Source organism: Halichoerus grypus, chromosome 14 (assembly GCF_964656455.1).
Source record: "Halichoerus grypus chromosome 14, mHalGry1.hap1.1, whole genome shotgun sequence".
In the NCBI taxonomy this organism is placed as follows: Eukaryota; Metazoa; Chordata; class Mammalia; order Carnivora; family Phocidae; genus Halichoerus; species Halichoerus grypus.
Window position 1 is genome coordinate 92,960,321 of NC_135725.1, and position 13,001 is coordinate 92,973,321.

At 55.3% G+C, this 13,001-nt stretch overlaps 1 protein-coding gene across 1 annotated transcript; it reads right to left on the reverse strand.

The window, feature by feature from the left end:
- Positions 1–343: 343 nt before the first annotated feature.
- On the reverse strand, positions 344–4,982 carry LCN6 (lipocalin 6). The gene is made up of 6 exons (XM_036073158.2): positions 4,893–4,982; positions 4,544–4,683; positions 1,467–1,537; positions 898–1,008; positions 604–705; positions 344–369 (listed from the first exon to the last, which is right to left on the reverse strand). Exons 1-6 carry the CDS (start codon positions 4,980–4,982, stop codon positions 344–346), a joined length of 540 nt encoding a protein of 179 aa, XP_035929051.2.
- Between the last annotated feature and the right edge of the window lie 8,019 nt (positions 4,983–13,001).

A 13,001-nucleotide genomic window follows, 5' to 3' on the forward strand; every position in this document is an offset into this window, starting at 1 on the left:
CACCCCGTCTGACATTGCCGTCCGCCCTCGGCACACAGGTGAGAGCCAACTGCAGGGCTTTGTGGGATCGCTTTATTTGGAACTGCAGGGTGAGTCCTGAGAGCAGCCCGCCCCACACCAAGCTCCCAGGCGGCTGAGCAAGGAGGCCAGCGCCTGGCCAGCCTCACAGGACTCGGCGGGCACAGTCCCCCCGGAGGTCGACACATTCACTGAAAACCAAGAAGAGCATTGGGGGACCCCAGACTCACTGCGAGGGGTGTCTGCCCCGTCCCCGGCCCCGGCCCTTCACGGGACAGAGCTCTGGGGTGTAGGATCTGGGGTGATGCTCGGGAAGGCAGCTTACCTAGAAAGCCTTGTGCGCACAGGTGACTAGGGGGGAAAGAGGAGTTGTGAGGGTGGGCACCCAGGACACACCGCGGCCACCCCGCTCTGCCCATGGCCTCGCCTGAGACGGGGCCGGCCCTGCAGGCCTGGCTTTGGGCAGGAGCAGGTGACTCCGTGTAGAGCTCCCCACCCCCGCCCTGCCTGACTCCCTGAGGCCCGGAGGGACCCCGAGACCAGCAGAAGTCAGCCAGGGGCCCGTGGGCATCGGGTGACACTCACGGTCTGGCTGCAGTGTGGCCTGTTGCTGAGACAGGAAGCCCAGGCCCTTGCTCCACCTAGCAAAGAGGCGCAGGGCCTCCTGGCTGGCCAGCTCCGTCCGGCCTGCAGGGCAGGAGGGGAGCCCTCACCACGTGTGCCCCGTGCCCCAGCCGCCCCTCCTGCAGGGAACCGAAGGGCAGGGATGGCGCTCTGGGACCCTGGGGGCACGGGGCTCAGCACAGTCAGCAGGAGGATGCCCAGCGCGGCTGCCCCGCAGGGAGTTTGTGGGGCTGGCCCGTGGTCCCCACCACGTACTATACAGCTCCACGGTGTTGAACGCCTCGTCCTTGAACTCCAGCTGGGTGAACACAATGGCGTAGTCCCTGAAGTTGGTGCCCAGCACCCGGTAGTCCAGCACGCCCAAGGCTAGGAAATACGTGCCCCCCCCGGGGGGAGCATCAGACCTCACGAGAGGCCCCCCCGGGAAGCTGAGCGCTCCCAAGCATTGTCCCCTGGTCCCCAGAGCCAGCACACAGAGGGCCTCAGGGACGGATGGCCGGCGAGTGCCTGTCCCAGCTCATGCCGGGGGGAACACTCCACCGATCATGTCCCCTCGGGGGCACCACCCCAGAGGGAGGCCCGGGGTCCCCGCGGGGCATGCCAGTGTGAGCCCTCTGTCTTCAAACCTCTGACAAAATGAGTCCTTTCACTTCCTAGTGGAAGTCTCGGGGATGGGCCCGCTCCCCTTCCCACGGCACTGGCCAGGCGGCAGGGGACGCCAGCCCAGGCTGCCGGTGGCCGAACCCACTGGGGAGGGCCCGGAGAGCCAGCCCATCCCCCACCGCCCCGCGCCCCGCATGAGACCGCGGAGGCCGTCGCCTTACAGGGGTTCTCAAACACCCATCCAGAGCTCTGTCTCAGCAGCTCCACCACGTTCACGTCACACCTCTCCAGCCTGGAAGAGAGACCGTCCGTCCTCAGCTCGGGGTCCGGACTCAGGCCCAGAAGAGACAAGCGTCCTACCAGCTACACTGGCCAGCCACCAGCATGCCACACTGGGGGTCCCGGCTGCCGCGGACGGCCCCCGTGGCCCGGAAGCCTTGCTCTCCAGCGGGTCCAGCCTGGCCTGGGGATGAGCAGGCGCGAGAGCCCTGCAGAGTGCAACTGGCTTCCTTCCGCCTCCCAAGAGGCCTCCCGTGCTGGAAGCCACATGACGGGCACAAAAGGAGCCTCTGACAAACACAGGGTCGTCTGCAATTTTGGGTAAAGGCACTCAACATCCAAAGGGGCCGACGTCCCCTAAGCAGTCAGTCCATACAGTGAACAAACAACAGAAATGCAGTGGTCTTTGCTCACTAAGATGAGCTCATGGCTGGGAAATTCCAGAAGGGAGAACAACAAGCAAGAGCCATCCAGTAAACTGAGGCAGTGGGGCACAAAGCTGCAACAGGTGAAACAACGGGGTTTGGAAAATCAGAAGACTGATCAAAGGAATGAATGGAAAGTCCAGAAACAGGGGCACCTGGGTGGCTCCCTCCATCAAGCGTCCAACTCTTTGTTTCGGCTCAGGTTGTGATCTCGTGGTCATGAGACTGAGTCGGGCTCCGCGCTCAGCGCAGACTCTGCTTGAGATTCTCGTCCCCCCTCTGCCCCTCCCGCTCATGCTCTCTCACTCTATTGAGAATAAATAAATAAATGCTAAAAAAAAAAAAAAAAGCCCAAAAATAAAGCAAAATGGGAACATGGGAATTTAGCACGTGACAAAGTCAGCCTGAGTCCGTGGAGGACAGAGGGGCAATTCAATAAATGACATTAGAAATTGGGTAGTAATCTAGAAAAAACCAAGTTGTTTCTCCTTTTTTCCCAGGGTCAAATCCCAAATGCAGCAAAGATGCCAGAAGCACCAGGGAGTTGGAAGCCATTTCCTAACTGACGGTGTCACAAAAGCCCGGAGCCCCACAAAGAGAAAGCTGGTGTGCATCTCCACAAAAATGGAAAGAAATCTTTCATGTATGTTAAAAAAAAAAAAAAAGTCCTCCTCAATGTTATAAGAAAAATGACAAACTGGGAAATATATTTGCAACTGGTTTCTGTCACAGACAAGCGCCTAATATCCCTAATCCTTAAGGGTTTTTACAAACCAGGAAAAACACACCTCAGAGAAAAACATGCCAAAGATGTGCCCAGGCAGCGCGTTGGGCAGGAAGCACGTACGCCGCGAAGCTCCGGTCGTTAGAAGGGGCGCGTAGAAGCTGAAGGGGGCCATCTGCTGCCCATCAGATGATGGAGAACCGAGAGCACAGGAATGCCGAGCGCGGGCACTGGTTCAGGGGACCGGCCACGTGTGACACGGAGCCAGGCAGCTCCCAGGGACTGATCCTTCAGGGGACCCCTTAGAGGCGAAGGCACCAGGGCCCACGCCCCAGAGGGTGTTTCCAGTCGCCGAAGATTGGAGAGCACGTCTGTCGAGCAGCAGAGCCCGGCAGAAGGCCTGTGGAGTGTCACACCGCGATCAAAAAGAGCAGAGCGCCCCGGTAAACGTGAAAGGGAATCACCGTATGGCCCAGCGATCCCCCTGCAGGGCGCACACCCAGGAGAACCGAAGGGAGACTTGCACACCCATGTTCATGACAGCGCCATTGACAAAACCAAACGGTGGAAGCAACCATGTGGCCTGTCCACACCATGGAACATAATTTAGCCTTAAAAAGGAAGGAAATCCGGACACATGCTACAACGCGGATGAACGTGGAGGACATGGTGCCGAGTGAGATCAGCCCGGCGCAGAGGAACCAATCCTGAAGGATCCACTCCCAGGAGGCCCCAGAGGAGTCGGACCCACAGAAATAGGGGCGGGGGAGGGGAGGGGTCCCTGTTCAGTGAGGACAGACGGAGGGGGACGGCTGCACGACAGTGTGAATGTGCTTGACGCCCCTGAGCTGTGCGCTTAAAAGTAGTGAAGACAGTAAATCTCTGCACTGTGTTTATCTTCCTACAACTTTTAAAAATGTCATAAAGACAAAAGAAAACAAACTTCAAAATGTTTTAAAAGAGAGCAGAGCCTCTGTGGACTGATAGGAAACAACCCCCAGCGTGCCTGGGCAAATGACACACGCGTGCTGAAGTGTGCCTGCCCACGCATCCCAAACACGGGTTACCCGCAGGGAGGAGATGGGCTGGCTGAGGCAGGAGGGGAAGGACCCCCACGGTACACCCTGGGGGACCCTGATTTTTGAGCCATGCTAATGTATTTCCTGTCCAAAGGCCAACAAATGAAATTTAATTACACAACAAAACGTGAGAGGCCCACTTGCCTCTCCTCTAAGCCCTGATCTGAATGCGTGTCTTCAGGCGGGCCTCAGCACAATCCACCTTTCCAAATCAGGGTCTGGCCCAGGTCCCCGGACGGAGATGCACCTTGACACTGGCACCAGGAGAGGCTGCTGACCAATCACTCCGATGAGCAGATGCCAAAAATAGGGTCTGAGCCCTGTGGCATCCCCGTGGCTCCTATGGCCTCCGTGGCTCCTATGGCCTCCAGAGGCCCAGCTTCTGTATCTGGATGTCTGATTCCACCAGCTTCACTGGGACGACCCAGCCACGTGGCTTTGGGGCCAACACCATGGCCCGTGGGACCAAGCTCACCCAACACCGTGGAGCTGCCATCCTACCCCAGACCTCCTCTGCCCTTGCTTGTCCCAAGGCCAGGCCTGGCCCAGGTACACCCGGGCCCCACATCTCCTGCAGGCAGATGCAGGAATGGGAGGGAGGGTACCTGGGGTCCCCCAAGAACCTGTGGCTCTTCAGCACAGGGCATGACCCACTTCAAGCAGTAGCTCGAGAGGCCTCTCCCACCCCGGCGTGAGTCCCACCCAGACGCAGGGCACAAGCAGTAGCTCGAGAGGGCTTTGCCCACCCCGGTGTGAGTCCCACCCAGACGCAGGGCACACACCTCACTCACCTGTGCCTGGAGGACAGCATTTTCAGGTTGTTTTCTGGAGTAAGGGTCACCATGACGCCCTCGATGTTCTTCGTGGCCTTCTCCAGCGCAAAGCCCTTCTCACCTGAGGCCACGGCAAGAACATACCAGGACCCCAGAAGCTGGTGGAGGAGGAGCAGGTGAGGGGGGCCAGTCCCTCCAGCCCTTGGAGGCGTCCTCTCTCTATCTGGGAGCCCAGGACCCCTTCCTCAGGCTAGCCCATCCCCCCATGGCCAGTGCCGGTCTGGGTTGGCTCGGGGAGGGTAACCCAGACGCTGTGTGGCCCCACAGGAGGGGCCTGGGCCCCTAGGACCAACAGGAGGGCTGTTACCTGCTTAGGGTCCAGCCTCCCCAGCCACACCGCCTGGGTCCTAGGCACTGAGACCAGAGCCAGCAGGACAGCCCGCAGGACAGCCCGCATCCTCCCAGAGATCCACACACCAGCACACATGCCTCGGGGCCAGGGGTGTGCAGTACCTCCAGCCCCTGAAAACCCATTTATATGTCTCTGAATGGGTCACTGTGGGCGGCCACTAACCACCAGGACACCATCCTGGCCTCTCTTTTTGCAAGGTGGGGAAATTACCCAAGGGCGGGTGGCATTATTATTCAGTGGTAGCCTCTGTGCTCTGCCCAGATGTGCTAGAGAATGGGGAGTGGGCCCCTGGGGAATGTGTGCCAAGCACACGCAAAGCGTTCTTTGTCAACACTGCCATGCCAATCCCTGCTTCTGTATGCTTCCTTCCACTGGAAGCTTCCAGAATGAGCATCCTAATCCCAGTCACACCACCTCCACTCCTCCCTGGGGATTCAACACTCTTGAGCCTTGCTCAGTCTGGGAAAGCCAGAAACCCTGGTCCTTAACCCTGGCTGGCAGTAGGCCAAGGCCAAGTCCGAGGCGAGGCACAAACAGTTCTTCCAGAAGCTGAAGGTTGGATCTTTTGTTTCAGTCATTAAAAATAAAAAAAATAGAAACCAAAAATTTTTAAAAAGCTCCTGCCCCCTCCTGGCTTACCCATTATTCTGCTCTGTTGGTCTTGGCCTCCTGCCCCCACCCACAGTCAGCACCCAGCCTGGAATGTCCTGTTCCTTCTGGCCCTCCACTCCACCCATCTGAACTTGTCCACTCTCTGGCCCACCTTGGCCTTGCTGCCTCCCACCTCTGCACTCCATGACCCTGGCCAGACGCCCCAGGAGCTGCACATCCCCCAACATCCCATGGGAGCTCTGTATGGGCCGGGCTTCTCACCCCTGGATCATCTGAGCCCCTACCTGGGAGCAGAGGACAGAGGGCGTGGTAGGATCTGTCTGAGCCCCTAAAATCCAAGGGGAGGTGGCTAGGAAGATCCTTCACTGGGAGGTTGGAGGGAGTGGTGGAATGTTCAGACTACATTTCCAGACCCCTTTGCTGGCTGGCTTCCAGGGGTTCTATCAACACAAAAACAAGGAAGATTTGGAGGGTGGAGGAAAGATGAAGCCATTTGTCTTGCCAGGCCTTTCTAAGGAGGGACCTCTGCTAGGCCACCACTCCAGCCCCTGCTTGGGGGATGGGTTTACTGGTGAACAAAAGTAAACCAGCCCTTGTACAAATGTGCAGCTAAACTTTGCGCTACCCCAGGGCCTGGGGAGTCTCAGGCCTTGAACACGGATTAGGATGTCCCATGATTACCAGCTTCCCCAATGCCTGGCAGAAGATGAAATACAAGGACAAAAATATCACCCTACTCTTCAAATTAATCCTGTTCATCATTTGACACAACATTTGAGGAGACTAAGATGAAAGAAGAGAAACACAGCAGAAGAAAGAGATAATAGAAGCAGACCCAAAAATGCTCCCCGCATTGGAATTACATGACAGGCTCTCCTAGTCCACTTGGGCTGATATCACAAAAAACCACACACTGGGGGCTTATAAACAACAGACATTTATTTCTCAGTTCTGGAGGCTAAAAGTTCCAGTCAGGGTGCTAGCAGGGTCAAGGAGGACCTCTTGTGGGTCACAGACCTCTCACAGTGTCCTCATGGTGGAAGGGGTAGGGGAGTTCTGTGGGGTCTCTTTCATAAGGGCACTGATTCCATTCAAGTGGCTCCACCCTCATGACCTAGTCACCTTCCAAAGGCCCATTTCCCAATGCCATCATATTGGGGGCTAGGACGTCAACATGAATATTGGGGGTAGACACACATATCAGGACCACATAGATTGTGAAAACAGCTATGATCACCTTGCTTAACAAGATGAGAGCCACATTTGAAATTATATTGTATTTTCGTAATTCTCATAATACAGCTGGAAACCATAAAAAGTCATACAGATAAAAGACATCTGTGTAGGGCGCCTGGGTGGCTCAGATGGTTAAGCGTCTGCCTTCGGCTCAGGTCATGATCCCAGGGTCCTGGGATCGAGTCCCGCATCGGGCTCCCTGCTCAGAAGGGAGCCTGCTTCTCCCTCTGCCTCTGCATCTGTCTTTCTCTCTCTGACTCTCATGAATAAATAAATAAAACATTAAAAAAAAAGACATCTGTGTAACCCAAAATAATCTTACAGATTGCAGATTTGGGGGAAAGTATATACAGTAGGCTCTCATGAGCCAAAATGAACAGGTTGTACTACAAAGGAGACATCTTAAATTCTGGGAAAAAATAGATTTTTGTAAATAAATCAGGACAACTAGATATCCATTTAGAAGAAGATTAAAATGAAGCATATTCACCTCATGCATGAGAATAAACATCAAATGGATCAGAGATCTAAATGCTAAACATGGAAATGGAACCATATGAGTAATAAAAGAAATCATTGGTGAGTTTCTCTATGATGTGGATGTAGGGAAATGCTTTCTAATTGTATCAGATTTCACTCCTGAAGGCGGGACCATTAGGAGGCATATATATTCACAAATAAGGGGTTTGTGGCAGGAGGTTGACCTCACATCACTGTAGGAGCTCATTTCACAGGCCCTGTAAGGCTTTTGTCTTCTGGGAATTCTGGGCAATGTCATGCAGCCCAGGCAAATCAAGCCACTACAAACCCATAGGCCACACTAACTATGCATAAAATCCAGATGTAATAAAAGAAAGTACTGATAAATAACTTGACTATATTTTTAAACTTTTTTATAGCAAAAATAAAGCCATAAACAAACTCAAAAGATGAGTGACAAGTCTGGAGAAAATATTTCCAACATATATCACATGCAAGGGCTAATAGCCATACTCCATAAGAAACTCTTAGAAATTAAAGAAAAAAAGGGCTGAAAACCCATCAGAAAAAATGGGCAAATGACATAACCAGATAATTCACATGAAAAAGTTAAAATGACCCCTAAACATATGAAAAGATGTTTGTTATGAATTGCATTCCACACCCCCCCACCAATTTCTATGCTGAAGTCCTGACCCCAGAACATCAGAATATGACTCTGTTTGGACATGGAGGCTTTAAAGAGTTAATTAAGTCAAAATGAGATTGTTCAGGTTAAACGTACCTGGGGTCCTTATCAGAAGAGATTAAGGTACACACACACACACACACACACACACACACACACACACACACACAGGGGCGACCATGTGGGGACGTGGGGAAAAGACGGCTATCTACGCACCAGGGAGAGAGGCCTTGGGAGGAACTGGCCCTGCCACGCCTGGAGCTGACTCCAGCCTCCAGAGCTGGGAGAGAACACACCTCTGATGTTTAAGTCTGTGGTGCTTTGTAATGGCAGCCCTGGTGAATGGATACAGTGTTCATTTTCATTCACAATAAGAAAAATGCAAATTAAAACAATGCGGAGATGCCATTTATCGCCTATCATACTGCCAAAAATTGCAGAGCTTAGCCACACCACCCACACTTTGGCTACACGAGCATGCCCATGCACTGCCTGTCAGACTGCAAATGGTACAATCATTATAAAGGGGAATGTGGCAACATCTAACAAAACTTAACTACATGCCCGTTTGTCTTTTGTTCTAGAAATCCCACTCACAGGAATCTATCCTAAGGAAGTACCTGAGACAATACAAACGATAGATACACACAGTGGTTACTCAGTAAAGCATTGTTTGTGATTGAAAACTGTTGGAAGTCGGCTAGGTGCCCACACCCAGGAGACTGTTTGAATCACAGATGGTGCACCCACAAACAGTCCTATGCAACTATAAAAAATAACCCGAAGGTCTCTATGAACCAACATGGAGTGAGTGATATGACATGCAGGTGTATTGTAAAGTGGAAAAAGCCAAGTGCCAAAGGGCATGTGAAGTACACAGCCTTCTAGGTGAGACAGAAAGGATGATAAGAAAACTCATGTTGTCTGCTTATTTCTGCAAGAAGAAACACAGGAAGGATGAATCGGAGTCTAAAGAGCTTAGTCACCCACAGGGGTAGGCTGGGGAGGAACTTAGACCCCCTCCCCACAGCATACCTTCTTTTTTTTTTTTTTTAAGATTTATTTATTTATTTTAGAAGAAGTGAGAGAGAGCAGGGAGAGGGGCAGAGGGACTGGGAGAGAGAATCTTCAGGCTGACTCCCTGCTGAGCTCGGAGGAGCCCGGCACGGGGCTTGATCCCACGACCCTGAGATCATGACCTGAGCTGAAATCAGGAGTCAGACGCTTAACTGACTGAGCCACCCAGGCTCCCTTGAGCATACCTTCTTTGTGTAGCTTTGACCTTGGGATCATGGTAATCTACTGCACTTAATAATAAATGAATGGAATACAACTGTATTATAAGCGAATGACATAACCACGGGAAGGGGGGCAACGGAGTCAGCCCTGAGAAACTTTGGATGGAGTATTTTTTCTATATATTCTCAGGCTAAAGAGTAAAGGAGCTCTAAGCAAATGCTGAGTTCTGGTCGTTCTGAGGCTTGCTCTCTGCAGTGGTTTGGGTGAGCAACTCTAGAACTGTTTTCCGCGCGCTCGGGGACGGGTCAGAGGAGAATGGTTTTCCCAGGGTTGGGAAGGCATGGGGAAAGGGGGGATCTCTCTGCTGAAAAGGTTCAACACCATTCTGTCCCAGTGAGAAGCAAAGCTGAGTGCACCTGGCCCTCAGGCCTTGGTTCCTCAGTATTGTTCTCTACAAAAAGGAACCAGGCTCCTTGGAGAGACTATTCCAAGGTTGAGTCACAGGAAGCATAAGAGGAACTTGGGTTGATTCTGGTCCCAGAGAGTAAACATGTGTTTGAGGAATCAGAGGAACGTGTCAAAAATACTCAGGGGCCATCCTGAAGGAGCCCCCACTGGACAAGTCTGCACAGGTTTGCGTATCAAGATAAAAGACCGCAATACGTGATAATTTATGGAAGGAAGGAGGGCTGCCCAAGTCCGTACTGACAGACAAGACACACGTGGAGGAGAAGCGAAGACTCGAGGTCCCCGGAGGATGCTGGCCAGCTGCACTGAGCCACGCTCTCCCAGTTTCCCAGCCCTCCTGAGCTCCCTGCGGACCTGCGTGGGCATCACCCACGATGTCCCTCAGCCTGAGGACCATGCTAACATTTACTTTTTGTACTGCACATGTGCTAGGGACGAACTCTCTGCACTTCGATCTATGTAAACATAGCTTCATTTCCTGCAATTCCAAGTTGTTTGGGAGATGTGCCTCCGCGCCTGGCCTCCGCTGCTGAAGCGCCCTTTCCCCCAGCTCCGTTCACCTAGTCTGCAAACCGCGGGAGTGCCTCAGACCGCGATGTCCCTGGGAGTGGCGCACCGGTCCCGCGTAGGCTTCCCTGAGCCTCAGGGATGTGTTTCATAGAGTTGGGCATATTTTGGCCTCTATTTCTTCAAATATTTTTCTGCCCCATTTTCTCTGCCTTCTCTTGCTGGGATGAGTCTACATGCCCGACCTCGCCCCCGCCCCAGTCATTCTCTGCTCTGCTCCTTGGCTCCGATGATCTGCGTTGATTTGTCCAGTTCCCGGCCACCTGCAGTCTGCTAAGCCCGTCCAGGAAAGCCCGGGGCCCGGCGACCCCGAGTGGCATCAGCGTTCCGGCCTGGCTCTCCACACAGTCTCCGGCTCCAAGGGCCCATCTCTTCCCACGTTAGTTCTCTGTGCATTAGCTGACTGTTTAATTCTGCCATTTCAGAACGAGCTAGCTCCCGGAGCCTGCCTTCCTTTTGTCCTTGAACTTACTTATGAGGGCGGCGCTGGGCCAGTGTGTTCGAAACCCACCCGCAGGCCTTCTGGGGACCTCCTCCTAGTCTCCCACCCCCCTGTTTCCTCGAGCGTCCAGCGGCCTGTGTGCTCACACTGCCTTGCAGAGGCCCTGGATGCCCTTGTCGCCCTCTGAGTGGTGTGGGCTTTTGTCGGGGACGGAACTGCATCCCCAGAAATGCTACTGTTGAAGCCGTAGTCACCACTGCGCCTGTGTCTGGAGTTGGGGCCTCTTAGGCGGGGACGGTGACGGGGTGCGGGGGGCTCGTGCCGGTGGGACCGCATCTGCTAGGACTGGCGCCCTTCTAAGAGGCGGGGAGCCCCAGCGATGTCTCCCGGTGCGCGGAGTGGAGGCCACAGGTGGGCACCACGGGAAGCCCACCAGCTCCAGGCCAGGAAGCGGGCTCTCACCAGAGACCAACCCTGTCAGCACCCTGAGCTCGGGCGTCCAGCTTCAGAAGTGTGAGAAACAAACCCCCGATGTCCCGGGGCCACCCGCGGCCCGCCGTACTCTGTGACGGCTGCCCGAGCCGATGGAGATGACTCTGTCACCTTGCAGGCAGGTCACCTTGCACTCCTTGCAAGCTTTGGCTGGACAGATCCGTGGAAAATCCAAATTGTCCCCAGGCACCCCTAATCTGTCAGAATGCAGCTTCCAAACATCCCTCCTGTGGGTCTTTTGGGAACTTGGCTCAGGAATCGGTCCGGCAAGTCCCAGGCAGCCCCACCCTCGGGGCAGGCCTCGCTCCTGGCTGGATGCCTGAGTGTCACTGGGGTTTCTCTGCTCTGGCGGGGCCAGTGCCCGCCAATCCCCCAGCACTGCTGGACCTCGGGGACCCCTCTCCTGCCTCACCCATGAGGCAGCTGCTCCCCAGAAGCCTTGGTCGTCCCAGGCTGTGCTCAGAACTGTGGAGCTGACACCCACCCCAATTTCCCTGCCCTGACCAGGCCACCCTGGATGCCCTCCGGTCTCAGCCCCAGGTGATGGAAGAAAATGCGGTGATCAGACAGTCAGTGCAGTCAGTGCAGATCATGGAGTGACAGAGTTCATGATGGGGACCCAGACACTGAAGAGGTTGGACCACCCATGCAAGGTGGGTGGGAGGAGGCCAGCAGGGAGACAGAACAGCCATGACTGGAGGGCCTTGGCCACAATGCCCATGGGATTTGACTTTGGGGCAGTAGGGAGCCATGGAAGAATATAAGCAGAAATGCAGCATGGTCCCCTTTCATCTGAGAGATCTAACCTGCTGCTCTGCTCAAGGGCACCAGGCCTGGGGCCGCTCAGGCTCTTGGGGAGCAGGGCGGTAGCCTGAGGATGACTGTGGAGCCCACACACATGGGCAGCCTGGCCTGTGGGCCCTGAGCAGGGCAGGGCTGGGCATGGCCCTCGGGTGGGAAGGAGGGAGAGGGCCCTGCCATCTTGCATCCGAGCTGTGCGGTCCCCGGGCCCCACAGGGAAGGAAACACAGACCAGACCGGAAGCCAGCCTGGCCAGTGGCGTCCCCCCAGCTCAGCTCAGCCCTCTCTGGGCAAAGGTCCAGCCAGGGATGGGATCTGAATGGCTCCCGCTCACCAGCGATGCTCGCGGTGTACACAGACCACCAGAGTTAGGTTTGCTGTCACTGTCAGGACAGTCATGGAAAACACACCCCACAGCCCCACCCGCCACCCCTCAGGCCCCGCTCCCCCAAGAAAGACACTCGGGGCAGTGGGTTTGTCAGTGGGGTTTATTCGGAGCAGGTACCAGCAGCGCCCTGGGGCCAGGAGAGGCCGGGGGGTGGGGGGCGGAGGCTCGGAGCATCCCAGCCTGGGCACAGGGATCCTCTAGATCAGCTCCTGAGACACAGAAGGGCAGGGCCTCAGGGCACGGCCTGACCTCCAAAGGCCCCTGGGGGCAGTGGTTAAGGCCACGGGTGGGGGCCCGTGTCCTAGCTGCATGACTGTGAGCAAAAAGCCTCCCTGGGCCTCAGTTTCTCTACCTGCAAGGCAGGGTCACAGTCCCCAGCTCTCGGGGCTGTGCTGAGACAGAGGGGATCATGCAGGGGATGGGCTAGCACCGTGTGGGACACGGGGAACCCAAGACGGTGCCCACAGGGCTTGTGTCCCCACCCAGGCAGGATGTGAGTGCCCTGCTGGCCAGAAAGGCAGAACGAGGGCCCAGCCTCCTCCCGTCCCTCCCCCAGCCCTGTCCTCGAGCCCCCAGCCTCCGGGGTCCCCCTCTGGCAGCCTGGCGTCCACACCCTGGAGGCCCAGGATGCAGAGTGATTCAGGGTCCCTG

Excerpts from the sequence above, each read along its gene's own strand:
- LCN6 (XM_036073158.2), bottom strand. The coding sequence starts at position 4,982 with ATGCGGGCTGTCCTGCGGGCTGTCCTGCTGGCTCTGGTCTCAGTGCCT. Across the intron at positions 1,538-4,543 it reads ATGCTGTCCTCCAGGCACAG|GCTGGAGAGGTGTGACGTGA; the intron begins GTGAGTGAGGTG and ends TCTCTCTTCCAG. Across the intron at positions 370-603 it reads GGCCACACTGCAGCCAGACC|TCACCTGTGCGCACAAGGCT; the intron begins GTGAGTGTCACC and ends TTTCCCCCCTAG.